A 15,916-nucleotide genomic window follows, 5' to 3' on the forward strand; every position below is an offset into this window, starting at 1 on the left:
GGTGGGGACGCTTTTGTACATTGTCAATGGAAACGTGAACCATTAGGGTCTTTTCGGAATGCAACATGGCAAGCTTATCTGGATCCTGATTAGAAGAAATGCAAGAAAGTTTTCCTGTTTTCACACAACAGGGAAATCTGAACACCTAACTAACCATTTGATGATATTAAGGAATTATCCTTAAATTTTTTTTTAATTTTTATTTATTTTTGAGAGAGAGAGATGGGGGGAGGAACAGCGAGAGGGAGACAGGATCCGAAGTGGGCTCCACACTGACAGCAAAGAGCCCAGTGTGGGCTCGAACTCACAACCCTGCAAGACCACGACCTGAGCCAAAGTCAGACACTCAACCGACTGAGCCACCCAAGCGCCCCCATCCTTAAAAGTTTAGGTGTGATAATAGTATTATGGTTTAATTTTAATTTTTTTTTTAAATTTTTACATTTATTTATTCTTGAGACACAGAGAGAGACAGAGCACAAGCGGAGGAGGGGCAGAGAGAGAGAATGAGACACAGAGTCCAAAGCAGGCTCCAGACTCTGAGCTGTCAGCACAGAGCCCGCGGCAGGGCTCGAACTCACGAGCTGTGAGATCATGACCTGAGCCCAAGTCGGATGCTCAACCGACTGAGCCACCCAGGTGCCCCGGTTTAATTTTTAAATTGTTCTTTTTTTTTTTTCTGTAAGAGGTTCATCCTGAACCTCTGGGATTTTACTTCAGATAATCCAGAGAGCAAGGGCGTCAGAGGCTGACAGGAGAAAGCAAGGGTCAGCATACTTAACAGGCACTGGCCGAATCCCCACCACTGCCTGGTTTTTGTGCATAAAGTTTTATTTGGAACGCAGCCACACTCATTTGGTTATGTATTTGTTTAGTATCTCTGAGGCTCCTCTCGTGCTCCAACTTTTGCAAAATTGAGGACTTTCAGCAGAGAGCCATGTGGCCCACAAAGCCTAAAATACCCACTAACTGGCCCTTACAGAAAATGTTTGTGACCCCTGGTCCATAAGGAAGTGGATTTGGCTGCAAGTTCATAAGGGTTGACACTGGGGGCTGTGTGGGCCATGTTTGTCTATGTTTGGATCTTTCCATAATGGCAGATTTAAAAAAAAATCACAACACTTTGACCCAGTGTATCCCACTCCTGGAAATCTACCCATTGGGAATGAAGGCATCAATATGTATAAGCATGCTTACTAAAATGGTTTACAGTGGTTAAAAAAGTTTTTTGATGGCCTGCCAGCACTGGAATGCTTGTATAAATCATGCCCACCCACACCATGAAATATTATACTGTCTCTTTAAAGAATGAGCTAGAATTTTACCATGCCGCTTGGAGAATTTTTCATAAGATGTTTTCAAGTGAGAAAAGGAGGATGTTGAAAAGTCTGTGCTTGGTGATCGCATTTCTATAGAACAGTGGCAGAATTAACCCCTTTGGTAGGGAGGGTTGTGTGTGTGTGTGTGTGTGTGTGTGTGTGATGCATAACATGTTAACGTGACTTAGGGTCAAATGCCAACTATGGAAAAGCACAGCCAAACAGAAAAAGGAGAAAAACTGTACTTAAGCAGCCTCCATGATAGGATCCCATTTCGTCTTTCCGTAAGTTGTATCCATAGGTACACACGATTTGCTAAATTCCAAAGGGAGTTACGATTTTTAACACAACTGGAAAGGAGTGGGTATTGTTAATGCCTTGTAAGTAAGGAAATAAAAGGGAATTTGGTTAGGGTTGGAAGATGCCCAGGAGTGGGAAAACAAGGAGTTCCAGTGACCCCGCCGCAGACCTGGGCTGGCTAGGGAAGCCTCCGTGGAAGGCTCTCGTGGTGAGAGAGGGGCGGCTGGGTGGCCTTTGGGCCGCAGCCGCTCCCTGAGCTCAGTGCCTCTTCCTCCTGCTCCCGGAGAAATAATGTTTCCCTGGGGGATGAAAAGCATCCCTTTGTGCAGGCTTTAATTGCCACGCTGTTGTATCGAGTGAATGAGTGGCAGGCGGGCACAGCAGCTGGGCACAGCCAATGCCAGGCAGCAAAGCCCGCTGCCTTAGGACAGCCTGGGCCAGCTGGCCTGGGAGCGTTGCCCACCTCTGCCCCCCACAGCCCCACCTCCTCCGACCCGGACCCTGGTCCCGGAGGGGTCCTCAGAGCACTGGGGAGGAGTCACTGGAGGGAGAGAAAGGGGTGGGGCGCCTGGGAGGGTCTCAGACACTCTAGAAGCTTATTCATCTCAGCCTCCTTTCCCCTCCCCCTCCCTCTTGTTTTTCAGACTGTCAGCATCAATAAGGCCATTAATACGCAGGAAGTGGCTGTAAAGGAGAAACACGCCAGAAATATCCTTTTGGATGTTGTTTGGAAGACTGACCCCAAGGAGGGTCAAGTTGTGGGGACTGAGGTCAGGGCGAGGCATCCTTGCTCAGCTGCAGGAAGGGGAACCCCCACATCGGCCAGGCCTCCTGCAGGGTTTGAGAAGCTCGGTTGGCAGCAGCTGGCCTTCGAGACCACAGCTCATCATGAAGGGACCCAAGGACCCCGCCCGGCCTAGGACTTGAGCTCCTCAGAACTGCCAAGTCCCTTGACATTACTTTCCTTTGAGAGATTTTCTCGGGCCACAGGAGTGACTTTTCACCTGTGTCCTCAAAGCACTTCAGGCCCTGCACTTGGCCCATAGGGCCACACTGACCACCCCCTTGGGAACATGATCGTCTCCCCTTCTCTGATCATGAAACCCAAGCAAAAGGTCTCGGCTGCAATGGTTGGCCTTACGAAAGCGCAGGGGCTCCACCAGGGAAATAAGATCCACCTGTGTGGGCCAGTTCACCCCCAAAGGCAGCAGGGGTGAAGAAGACCAGGACCCCAAGGTGGCTTAGGGAGCTGGTGGCTTGGAGGTTCTCACCAATCGCACCTCCTGGCCCCCACGCCAAGTTTGGACCTGGGCCACTACCATCATGGGTCGTGTCTTCGGAGAGAAGCGCAGGCAGCATCCTGGCTGATGGGTCCCTTGGGATCTGCCCTTGAGGTATAGAGACCAAGAGCTGGAGGGCTGATCCTCAAAGGCCAAAGGAGAGGCTGCTGGTGTGTGCAGCTCGGGGCGAGTGGAGGCTGGGCTTCGGCCTGGGACGGACAGCTCCTCCTTGCCTGGGCTCATCGTGGTGGCAGGGACACAGCCAGTCAGCTCAAAACCGCTCATCTTGAAGCCGTCCCACCTCAGCCCCTTAAGGTGGCGGAAGAAGCCCCGGACTGCCGGTGCGATGCCCCACACCTGTCAAGCCCGTGGGAAGTGTTGCTAAAAGCACGTGCTGCTCCTACTGGTGGAAACGCAGCTTGTGTTTGGCAGGAAGATACTTTGGTTGGATTTAGGGTTTAGCTGCAGGATGGGGGCTCTAGAACTTTGCCCAGGCACCCCAGAAGCCTGGCTCAACAGTGAGCCTAGGGAGACCTTGCAGACCTCGCCCTTTTATCCCCACAAAGGCACAGTCCCCTTTCTCTACTGAGTCGAGAAAAGCCTTCATTATAAGTGGCCCAACTGCTGGCCCCGCCCTGCCAAAAATACTGATCAGTCCGAATGAGACAGGAAATAAAGAGAGAGACAGTTTTCAGAGACTAGTGTGCTCCAGATGGGGGACTGGCGGGGCCATATCACACCCTCTCAGGAAGGCTGCCTGGGGTGATGGAAGGGACACCAGGAGATTCTGGAATCCCTCCTCTACAGCAGTCTGGCTTGCCCTGGAGCCTCGAATGGGTCCAGCGGGGGGGCCTCCAAGAGTCTTCGTCCCCTTGTCTGTCACATGAAAGACCTGGGCCAAAGAAGATTTGAAACGTCTAATGTTCCAGCTGTAATATTCTGTGAGTCTCTCTGCTTCACCATTAAGAGGTGGATAAACATTGAAAGGGTAATTCCATAGGGTAGGGTTTTCAAGCCTAAAGATATCACACAACCTTTATTCTTTATTGATTTTTTTTTAAAAGACTGTCAGCCACCCTCAGTAACAATTGGATAAGCATTTGGAAGTCTGACGTCAGAAATGCTGTTCAGACAACCATTTATCCTTAGGTGCCTAACTGCGCCCGCCCCCACCGCGGCATCCGCTCCTAGAGGGCTGGCGACTGAGTCTTAACTTTTTTTTATATCCCTGAGTGCCTTTTATAGTGCCTGACACGCAATGGGTGCATTAAAATGCTTATGAAATCAAAGGACAGAAAGGTCTCCTTGCCTCTTTCAAAGTCAGGGTGGCTGGCTAGCTCTCTGCAGAGGGGTTGGGAGCTATCTACCGCTCCTCTTGGCTTCTGTCTAGCCCGAGGGGGCTGTACTTGAGGGGAGACTGTAGTCATTGCAGAAATCACTCTAAGACCAAAAGCTGACTTCAGCTTCTTAGACCCAGAAGTCTGTGTTCAAGCTCATCCCCTCTCGAAATGTAAATTTCAGTCTGGGGAAGGAACTTTATGATACCTTCCAGCTCAGAAGCAAAACAACATGTGTTCTGGATGAGTCATGAAGTTCCCTGACCCGAGGCAAGTTTTTCTGGCCTGCTTGGCACCTTGCTTCTTACCTAAGCTTTGACAAAGAAGCCTGTAGTTCTGGGGAAAGACCTGCACTTGGGGGTTGATGGTGCCTAGGAATTGGGTGTGTGAGGCCTATTTAAACGAACAATTACGAAGGAAGTGTGGACATCCCCTACTGAGCCCAAAGGGGCTCACGAATTCCACATACAGAGAATTCAGAGTATTGGGAGATTAATGCATCCCTGGTTGAGGCCAGGCAGCTTTGCAGAAGCGGTGGGGTGTACGAGTCATTTTAGGTTTTGGGGGACAGGCTTCCAATGTGGTCAATGGTATTGTAACAGTGTCGTATGACGATAGGTTGCTAGTGGCCTGTTGCAGCCTCCACCCCAGGGATTGGCTGCCCGAGGCAGGGCCCGTGCCTTTGTTTTCCATGACCCTCCCTCACCGTGCATCCTGGGCACCCACCATGAGAAAGGGGCACAGACCTTTTGGTCTGTTGTCAACCGGCTGCCCCTCTCTAGCAACGCTGTCCTCTGCTGGAAGTTCTGCCACGTGTTTCACAAACTCCTCCGAGATGGACACCCAAACGTGAGTTCCTGGGGCTGCAGGGGTGACCAGGGAGCCCGGGGCCCATGCGGGGAAAGTGGGATCGCCTGGGGCACAGGGGCCGCTGGCCACTCCCGCCCTGAGGGCCTTTTGGTTACTGGTGAGAGGAGGGCTTGTCTGTCTGGTCAGCCTCCCTGCCTGCCCCAGCCCCATCTTCTACCATCCTCTGTCTCCTTGCCTTCTCGTCTCTCATCGGCGGATCCCTTCCCTCTCCAGGTCCTGAAGGACTCTCTGAGATACAAAAATGAACTGAGTGACATGAGCAGGATGTGGGTGAGTTTGGAGATGCAGCCGGGGCCACCTGCACCTTCTTACCCCTCCCCAGAGGCCATAGAACAAGGACCATGGACCGCAATGAATTTATCTCTTTCAACTTGCTTAGAATTTCTCTCATGAGCATCACAGAGGGGTCAAAGATGGCCCCCAAACAGTACCACGATATCCATAGTCTTACTCGGGGGCCCTGGTAGCCGTAGGGAAGTTCTAGGGCCTGAGAGCTTCTCCTGCCAATGGAAGCTTACATCAGAATGTGCTCCAGGCACTGGGATCCCTCAGCAGTGACTGCCACCGTTCTGTGTCTTTCCTTCTGATGGCCCCGTGCAGGTCGCAGTACATTGAGAACCAGCATTCCCAATTCTTAATGCCAGGGCTCTTTCTTTCCTGTCTAGGGATTCTCAGTGCCTTAGGATGAAGGAGGAGGTAGGTGGTGTTATCAGCATCAATTGAAAAAGAAGGTTTTTATACACACACCAGAATCCCTCTAGATTCTGTTGTCCGAGGAGTATGTGCGTAGATGGGGTGTAATCTGCATTTTGAAGCCTCTCCCGGGTTGATTCTGATATGTCTCCTTGCCCCCACTGGTTGAGAACTCCAGCCCTTTCCTTCAAATTCTTACCTGTATCTGTCTGCACTCACAGAATGTTATGTCATCCAGTGCACCCATTGCTGACAAGAATACAGGCCCAGAGAGGGAAGCAGCTCTTCCTACATAACAGGCTAGGTAGTCTGAATAAAGCTGAGGGGGCACCTAGGTGACTCAGTTGACTCTTGATTTCAGATCAGGTCATGATCTCACAGTTTGTGAGTTCAAGCCCTTCATCAGGCTCTGCACTGACAATGCGGAGCCTGCTTGGGATTCTCCCTCTCCCTCTGCCTCTCTCCTACTTGTGCACGTGTGCGCGCTCTCGCGCTCTCTCGCGCTCTCTCGCGCTCTCTCTCTCAAAATAAATAAGTAAACTTAAAAAAAAAAAGCTGAGAGTTGTCCCCAGATCTCCCAAGTGCATAGTGGAGAGCTTTCTATTATTATATCTCTAAACACGGAAAGCTTAGGTCTTTTCTGTTAGAATTTGCCTGGTGTGCCTTTTTCCTTCCTTTTAAAACTTTTGACTTTTCTAGGGGCGCCTGGGTGGCTCAGTCGGCTAAGCGTCCGACTTCGGCTCGGGTCACGATCTCATGGTCCGTGAGTTCGAGCCCCGCGTCGGGCTCTGTGCTGACAGCTCGGAGCCTGGAGCCTGTTTCGGATTCTGTGTCTCCCTCTCTCTCTGACCCTCCCCCGTTCATGCTCTGTCTCTGTCTGTCTCAAAAATAAATAAACGTTTAAAAAAATTTTTTTAAAAATAAAAATAAAAAAATAAAACTTTTGACTTTTCTATATTCTATGTCTTAGAAAAGTCCCTTATAAATAGCATTTCATTGGATTTTTGTTGTTGCTTTTCTTCAAGATAGCAGTCTTTGTCTTTTAACTGTACATTTACTCCATTTACATTTATTATAATGCATGATATTTTTAGATTTATATCTTCCATCTTAGTTTGTGCTATTTTCCCCTTGTGTTATGTTTCTCTTTCTCTTCGTTTCTTGTCTTCTTTGGATTGATTGGGTATTTTTTTTTCTCATTCCATTTTTCCCTCATTACTAGTTAGGAGATTTTTTTTAAACTCTCCTTTTATTTTTTATTTTTTTGGTATGTTTTCCAATAATTACAAAATACACATTTAGCTTATCAAGAGCTAAAATTCCTGTCTTTATCTGTTTCCTATTAACACAAAAACCTTAGAATATTTTCCCTCCATGCCCTCCCTATAAGCTTGTAGGTTATTGTTGTTATGTATTTTAATTTTGGTTTTGTTTTTCTTTTTAGACTCTATAAGATCTTTTGTTTTAATTGTTTTATTCAGTCCTCTTTGTTTCTTTAGATCTCAGTGGAATCTAACTTTAAATCTTTAAATATAACATCCAGGATTACTTTTTTTTCTGCCTGAATTATTTTCTTTAGAACTTCCTTTAGTGAGAATCTCATGGTGGCAGATAACCGATTTCACTTGTTTGGGAATGTCTTTATTTCACCCTCCTACATGGAATATACTTTGTCTGGGTTTAGGATTCTGGGGTGACAGTTTTCCTCAGCACATGGACAATATTATTCAAGATACCCTTCCACTGACTTCTGGCTTCCATCATTTTCAGGAAGTCGGCTGTCAGACTCATTGTCCCTTCTTTGAAGCAAATCTGCATTTCCTCTGGCCATTTTTAAGATCTTACCATGTATAGGTGCAAATTTATTGTGGATTCCTTAGACTTCTTAAATCTCTAGGTTAGTATCTCTTTTCAGTTATGAAAAATTCTCTTTGTCTCTTCAACTATTGTCTTTCCTCTGTTCTGTCTTTTCCTCTGAGACTTTGGTTATATCTGTCTTTCTCATTCTATCCCCCCAGTATCTTTTTTTTTTTTTTTTTTTTTTTGAGTAAGCTCTACTCCCTATGTGGGGCTTAAACTCATGACCCCAAGATCAAGAGTCACATGCTCTATCAACAGAGCCAGCCAGGCACCCACCACTACCACCACCACCAATGTCTTTAGACTTGTGTTTCATTGTTTTCTGCCTGCTTATCCCTTTACTATATTCTGGATAACCTCAGTAGATCTAACTTTCATTTTATTTGTCCCCCTTTCAGCTGGATCTCATCTGTTAAACCTTTTCATTATATAATTATAATTTTAGTCTAGCTTTCATTTCTTGGAGTTCTTTTTTTCCCTCCAAATCTGCTTGTCATTTTTTATGATTTCTTGTGCCCTGCATGTATTTTGAAGCAGACTCTGACTTATTTAAACAAATTAAAGGGTGATTTCATGTATCACTTCTTATACTTCCATTATCTAGAGACCTTTGAGATATGTTTCTGCTGTCCATTGTTTTTGATGAATGCTGTTCGTGCTATGGAGTTTCTTTTTGTGCTTAGTTATTTTTTACTGTGAGGTGCTCATTTTCCTAGGAATCTTATTTGTGGGAACTCTTTGAAGTCTATAATGAAGGCAGGTTCCTCCAGAGAGAATGGGCATTTGCCTCCATTAAGATCACTCTAAGTTAAATCCTCAGCTTAAGGTTTTGTGAATTCCAGGAAGATTCCCTTGAGCTCTGGCTCCTTTGGGTCCATTTCCAAGGAGTTGTTTTTCCCTCCTTCTGATCACAACAGTGGTTCAAGGGCCTCAGGGAGGACTTTTTTGGTGCAGGAGTGCTGGGATCTGTGTTATGTCCAGTTCACCTTTAGTTCTCCTACACCAGGAAGGCAGTCTTTGGCTCTTCCCCCAGACTCTTCAACTTCAGCAGGGCTAAGTTCACACCTGGCCCCTGAGGCTCAGAAAACCAAGTTCAGTTCACCTGGTGAGGCAAAACCCCTGTCCCTGCCAACTCCATCACCCCAGTATTCCATATTTTCTCCTAGTAGCTGTAAGGACTTGGTCCCTGGTCTGAAGATTCCTTACCCTCTCATTAGTTCATTAATGCCTTCAAAGAGAAGTTTTAAATATTTTTCCCAATATTTTCGTAATTTTCGATGGGAAAGTCAGCCCAACGTAATCTGACTCATTATCCAAACTGGCATTCCTTTAGGCCTGTCCTCCTATGTAGTTTTCTCTTCCATTTGACTGAGAGTTTCTAGGTATTAGAAACCTTTTCACTCTTTTTTTTTTTTCCAATTAAGACCTTAGTTTCTTTTAAAGCAAGTTTTATTAGGTTCACAGCAAAGTTGAGCAGAAAGTACGGCAATTTCCCATATACCCCCACCCCTAAATGTAGCCTCCTCTGTTATCAGCATCCCCTACCAGCGTGGTACATTTCTTACAAGTGATGAACCTTCACTGATACATCCTAATCGCCCAAAGTCCGTAGTCTACATTATTGTTCACTTGTGGGGTTGTGGTGTTGTCTATTCTGTGGCTTCGGACAGATGTATCATGACACACATCCATCACTGTGGTATCGTACAGATGAGTTTCACTGACTTAAAAATCCTCTGTGCTCCACCCGTGCATCCCTGCCCATCTCCTGCAGCCCCTGCCAACCACTGGTCTTTTTACTGACTCCACAATTTTGCCTTTTCCAGAGTGTCCTGTAGTTGGAATCCTTTGGTGTGTAGCCTTTTCAGACTGGCTTCTTCCTCTTAGTAACATGCAGTTGAGGTTCCTCCATGTCTTTTCATAGCTTGATAGCTCATTTCATTTTTAGTGCTCAGTAATACCCCATTGTCTGAGGGGACCACGGTTTATCCATTCACCAACTAAGGGGCGTCCTGGTTGCTTCCAAGTTTTGGCAGTTATAAATAAAGCTGCTCTAAACATCCACATGCAGATTTTGTCTGGACTAAGTCTTCATCTCCTTTGGGCAAAAACCAAGGAGCGCCATTGCTGTATTTTGTGGTAAGAGTATGTTTACTTTTATGAGAAACTGCCACACCATCTTCAAAAGTGGCTGTATGCTTCTGAATTCCCACCAGCAATGAATGAGAGCTCCCATTGTTCCCTATCTCCTCACTGGAACTTGGTGTTATCAGTGTTCTGGATTTCGGCCATTCTTGTAAGTGTGTACTCCTATTTCAGTGTTGTTTTAATTTGCATTTCCTGGTGACACACAACGGGGAACGTCTCTTCACATGTTTATTTGCGGTCTTCTTTGTGGTGAGGTGTTGGTTAAGGTCTTTGGTGATTTTTTTAAGCAGGTTGTTTGTCTTTTTATCGTTGACTTTTTCTTTTAATTTTTTTTAATGTTTATTTATTTTTGAGAGAGAGAGAGAGACAGAGAGAGACAGAGAGAGAGAGACAGAACACAAGCTGGGGAGGGGTAGAGAGAGCAGGAGACACAGAATCCAAAGCAGGCTCCAGGCTCCGAGCTGTCAACTAGAGAGCCCAAAGCGGGGCTCGAACTCACGAACTGTGAGATCATGATGTGAGCTGAAGTCAGATGCTTAACCGACTGAGCCACCCAGGTGCCCCAATTTTTATTGTTGAGTTTTAAGAGAATGTTATATAATCTGGATAACAGTCCTTTATCAGCTACGTTACACTCTGTGGGTTCTCGTTCTGTTAACGGTGATTTTTGCAGACTTTTTTTAATTTTAATAAAGTCTAGCTTGTCAGATATTTCTTTCATGGGTCATGATGTTGGTGTTCTAGCTAAAAAGTCATTGCTGGGGCACCTGGGTGACTCAGTTGGTTAAGTGTCTGACTCTTGGTTTTGGCTCAGATCATGATTGCACAGTGTGTGACTTTGAGCCCCTCATCGGGCTCTGCACTGATGGTGTAGAACCTGCTTGGGATTCTCTCTTTCCCTCTCTCTCTGCCGCCCCACCCCTGGCCCAGTCTCTCTCTCTCTCTCTCTCTCTCTCTCTCTCTCAATAAATAAACTAAACTAAACTAAACTAAACTAAAATAAAATAAAATAAAATAAAAAGTCTTTGCCATACCCAAGGTCATCTGTGTTACCTCCTAGGGTTTTTTATAGTTTTACATTTTACATTGACGTCTATGATCCATTCATATTTTGGTTTTTGATCCTGGTGCGTTTTCATATGAAATACAGTCGCCTTTGATGATGAGCATAGTTTCACTTTGTCTTTCTGCTACTTTCTAATTTTTCCATGATGAACAAGTATAATGTGCAACTCATAAAATATGATTCTTCATAGAAATGAATACATTAGGAAATACTGTCATCTCTGGCATTGATATCTTTAACTTCCTCTGATGACCCAACTCCCTTTGGTGCCCTTTGAGGCATGTTTCAGTGGGGTTCCTCTACCTTAGAGGATATAGATGCACCCAGAAGAAAATGTAGAAGTCAGACCTCAAGTGAGAACTACAACTATTCAGCTCAAGGGTCCTTTGTGCCAGGGCGCCTGGGTGGCTTAGTCGGTTAAGCTTCCAATTTTGGCTCAGGTCACGATCTCACAGTTCGTAAGTTAGGGCCCCGCATTGGCTTCTCTGCCATCAGCACGGAGCCCGCTTTGCATCCTCTGTCTCCCTCTTTCTCTGCCCCTCCCCTTTTCTCTCTCTTTCTCCCTCTCTCTCTCTCAAAAGAAAATAAAACATTAAAAAAAGAGAGTTCTTTGTGCCACCATGTCCTTCCTCCTTTGGGTATAACTGGGAGTTCCAGGCATCACCCTGCTAATTCCAGCTTCTTCCCAGACACCCAGGACACGACCGCATGGGCAGCCTCCATGGGAATGCTTATTCGTCCCCAGCCAGGATCCATCCCATTTCAATCCCCCCTCCATGCGGAATGTTCTAGCCTCTCTTAGTTTGCTGGAGTCCATCTGGAGGAGGTGTTTCCTCTCCTGCAGTTAGAGAGAGAGAGACAGAAGGAAGGAAATGGCTTGTAGCCAGACTGTGATTACTAAGGGTGGGAGACTTTAAATTCTTAAATCTGAAGCCTTGTCTAGAATTCATGCAAAGGAAGTTCTCCTGTGTGTACACAAGATGATACCGTAAGAATGTTCGTTGAAATAGAGCTTATAACAGAAAAACTTGCCTACAACTAAAACATACAACACTAGGGAGTTCGTTCGATAAATTACATTACACACGGATAATAATATCACTGAAAATAATGGTACAGGAGAAAATGTGAGAAGATAGAGAAAAAGAAGTATATTAAGTTAAAAAATGGGTTCCATTTTTTAATTTTTTTTATTTAATTTTAGAGAGAGTGAGAAAGGGAGAGGGGCTGAGAGAGAGAGAGAGAGAGAGAGAGAGAATCCCAAGCAGGCTCCTTGCTCAGTGTGGAGTCTGACGCAGGACTAGGAGCCTGATGCAGGGCTTGGTCCCATGACCCCGGGATCATGACTTGAGCTGAAATCAAGAGTCTGGATGCTCAACCAACTGGGCCGCCAGGTGCCTCCCATTTTTAATTTTAAAATAAAGGTAGGACGCAGAGGATTTTTAGGGCAGTGAAACTATTGTGCATGATACTGTAATTGGCAGGTACAGGACATTGTGCATTTGTCAAAACATAGAATGTATCACACCAAGAGTGAATCCTAATGCAAATTTCACTTTGGATAATAATGATGAGTCAGTATAGGTTCATCGGTTGGAACAAATGTCCTCTCTTGTGCGGATGTTAACAATGGGGGAGGCTATGTATGTGTGGGAACAGGGGGTATATAGGAGAGCCCTGTACTTTTGGCCTAATTTTGCTGGGAACCTAAAACAGCTCTAAAAAAAACATAATGTCTATTTAGGGGCACCTGGCTGGGTCAGACAGTACAGCATATGACTCTTGATCTCGGGGTCATGAGTTCAAGCCATGTGTTGAGTGCAGAAATTACTTAAATACATAAAACTTAAAAAAAAAATGTCTAGGGGCTCCTGGGTGGCTCAGTCAGTTATGCGTCTGACTTTGGCTCAGGTCATGACCTCCCAGTCTGTGGGTTCAAGCCCTGCGTCAGGCTCGGTGCTGACAGCTGGGAGCCTGGAGCCTGCTTTGGATTCTGTGTCTCCCTCCCTCTCTCTCTCTCTGTCTCTCTCTCTCTCTCTGTCTCTCTCTCTCTCTCTGTCTCTCCCCCCCTCAAAAGTAAACATTAAAAAAATTAAAAATAAAGAATATCCATTTTAAAATAGGTCTATTTAAATTGAAAAAATTAGATCAAATAACACTTTGTGCCCCAGAATGTTAGCCATGATTGTATCTTCTGTCTAGATGAAGGCTGATGTGTGTGTATCTGTACTTGTCTGTGTGTTCCAAATTTTCCACAATGGCCATTTGTTGTTTTCCAGAATTGAGAAAAAAAAAAAAATCTATGTATTGTTTATAGAAGTCCCGGCCATCAGTCTCTCACCCAGGTGTTGTTAGTGGTGACCCTTGCTTTCTTTTCTTTTCTGGAAAGGGCCACCTGAGTGAGGGCTATGGACGGCTGTGCAGCACCTACCTCAGACTGCTAAGAACAAAGATGGAATATCACACCAAAGTGAGTCTGCGGACAATTCTGCCACCGCCCCCGGCTCCCCCAGCTCCTCCCCTATGGTCCCCTGGCACCTCCCTGAGCCTGTCAGGTCTTTAGGGGAATAAGGCAGCCCAGGGACCCTCAGGGAGTGTTTGTACCATATCCAGTGAGAGAAAGAGATTTCACACGACAGCTGCAGTCAGGCCCCCGGGATGGGACACGGAACCGGGCGTTTGGCCCACGTCTCCTGCCCCTTCTGGAGAGGAACCCGGTGCCCTGGGTTGCCTTAGGAAGGTGTTTCAGAAAGCACCGCCTCGACTGTTTCTAAAAACGATCCCTCCATTTTATATAGTGAGTTTCCACACAGAACCTTCTTTCTGTCCACGTATGGCGTTAGACAGTATTTCTTATGCGCCCGATGCAGGTAAAACCGTTGTGCTCGGTACCAAGTGGCACATAAGGATACATAGGAAGGGTCGGCCGGTCAGGAGTGCACCGATCAGTCAGAGGGAGGAGGCTTCTTACCTGCAGCACCCTGTAACAGTGCACAGCGGTCACTTGAGCCTATGGAAGGAGCCACAGATCACATTAGTATGAGGAACAGTCAGGTGCAGGGTGGCAGGGGTGGGGGGTGGCTGGGCAGCTCGGTGAGACCATCTCACTCAGAGTGGAAGATGGTCAGAGCCTGATCGAGACGGTGGTCCCTGGGACAGGCAAGAGCGGCAGGGACTCTCTGAAGACTGGCAGGAGGGGTGGGGGGCAACAGCTAGGGAGATGTGGGGCCTGTGGGAAGGACCTGGGCAATAGGAAGATGCACAGGAGCCCAGGGAGACAGAGTGAGGCCACAGGTGCTCTGGACTGAGGGTTTCAGGAGGACAGAGGACAGGAGCGCGTGTCTCCTTGTGTCCTATGTGCTGTCCAGCGTCTAGCCCAGAACAGGCGCTCAATCAGGACTGCTTGGATGAGTGACAGAATCAACCAGAACCTATATCGGATCGAATAGCACACAAGGAGGGCTGATCCTGAGTCAGGAAAGAGCTGGCCCCTCCTCTTTTGAAGCTGGAGAAACAGAAGGTCAGCTGGTACATTCAAAACAGGGAAGGGAGTGAGAAGAAGGATGCACAGGGAGTTCCAGTGATGTCAGGAGGAAGGCACGTGAGGAGGGTGATGGCATGGGCACCGGGTTTGAGAGCGGGACTGTTTGAGGTCAGGACAGTCATTGATGGATTAGGGAGCCCGTCTGGGCCAGGAGCAAGGACTGTGAAGGGGCTCCAAGGCTGGAGAACATGATTAAAGGGTGACTCCAGCTCTGAGTCCCTCTCCAGGGACATTGGCAGCTGGTCCTCAGCACAAAGATCCAGGTTCACCAGGTTTTGACAGCAGTGTGGTGGAAGGACAGGCAGCAAGAAAGGCAGGGGACCAGGGGACCAGGTCTCTGTAATGTCCAGCCCGAGCGAGGAAGTAAACATGGCCAGAAGGGGGCGCTCAAGGAACCAGCCAGCTCTGAGATGGAGACACAGGAGCGGTGAGCGTGGGGGCAGCAGGGGACAGCCGGGCAGAGGGTCAGTGGACAGCCAGGAGGTGCCTGAGTGGAGGATCTCTGTCTCCCTGTGGAATTGAGACCCCCTTGACGGAGCAACCACCCATCTGTCTGTGCCCATCTACACCTTTCCCTTTGCCACACTGGGGAAGAGATAATGATACGGATATTTGACAAGATTGCTGATACGTAATAATTTTTCCTGACTTTGGGGGTGCATGATGTAATGTTTTCCTACCTTCAAGTTTGTTTTACTCATTATGTTTCCCTAAAGCTAATATCCCCTCCCCACCAACCCCCAAACTCCCAAGGGCAGCTTCAGAAAGTGGCGGAAGGACAGAGGGAAGCATGGGTAGGACTCAGAATGTACTGGCGGTGCGCGAATGCAGCACTGTCTGCGCTTCGTGGTTGGTTGAGGTCCGACCGCTGTCCCGCTGGCTCTCACTGCGGCACCAGAGAGCATCTTTAGAAGAGGGTCCCAGGACCCAAATTGTTAGGACGGAGCCCTGTCCTGGCTCCCAGAGAGGGGTGGAGCCTTTACCTGTGATGATGGGCAGTGGATGTCCTTTGACGTGAGCTGGTCAAGGGGTCTGTGTGTACGTGAGGTTGTGTGCCCTGACAACCCCCAGGAAGGATGTCGGTGTTGCACGAACAGAATCAAGCCTGCTGCTCCCCGAACTCAGTGTAGACAGTTTGCCTGGTGTCGGCTTAGTTGAGGTGCTCTGTCCTGACTTCATTCCTCTGCCTGCCTTGCCAGAATCCCAGGTTCCCTGGCAACCTTCAGATGAGCGACCGGCAGCTGGACGAGGCTGGAGAGAGCGACGTTAACAACTTGTGAGTGGACGTCCTCGTGCGGTGGACCCAACGGGCAAGGAAGCTCTTGTCAATGTTGCCACTTCTGGCTGGGGTCACACAGGGCCTGACGGCAGGGACAGTGGCTGGGGTGGGGCGACTTAGTGCCGGTGCCCCATCCAGAACCCTTCCAGGCTGTCCAGGGTTCACTTCTCAGTGTCCCCTTCTGCCCTCCCACCCCAGCGTGGTACCTGCCCTTCCCCTC

General features: G+C 47.5%; 1 protein-coding gene across 1 annotated transcript in view; it reads left to right on the top strand.

Moving 5' to 3' along the window:
- The window catches only part of HIP1 (huntingtin interacting protein 1), a 145,940-nt gene that overhangs the window by 98,626 nt on the left and 31,398 nt on the right, over positions 1-15,916 (top strand). Inside the window, exons 2-6 of the mRNA XM_042922753.1 lie at positions 2,264-2,327; positions 4,943-5,085; positions 5,320-5,376; positions 13,263-13,343; positions 15,617-15,693. Of these exons, the coding sequence (XP_042778687.1) occupies positions 2,264-2,327; positions 4,943-5,085; positions 5,320-5,376; positions 13,263-13,343; positions 15,617-15,693 (422 nt within the window). The remainder of the gene's footprint in view (positions 1-2,263; positions 2,328-4,942; positions 5,086-5,319; positions 5,377-13,262; positions 13,344-15,616; positions 15,694-15,916) is intronic.

Source organism: Panthera leo, chromosome E3 (assembly GCF_018350215.1).
Source record: "Panthera leo isolate Ple1 chromosome E3, P.leo_Ple1_pat1.1, whole genome shotgun sequence".
In the NCBI taxonomy this organism is placed as follows: Eukaryota; Metazoa; Chordata; class Mammalia; order Carnivora; family Felidae; genus Panthera; species Panthera leo.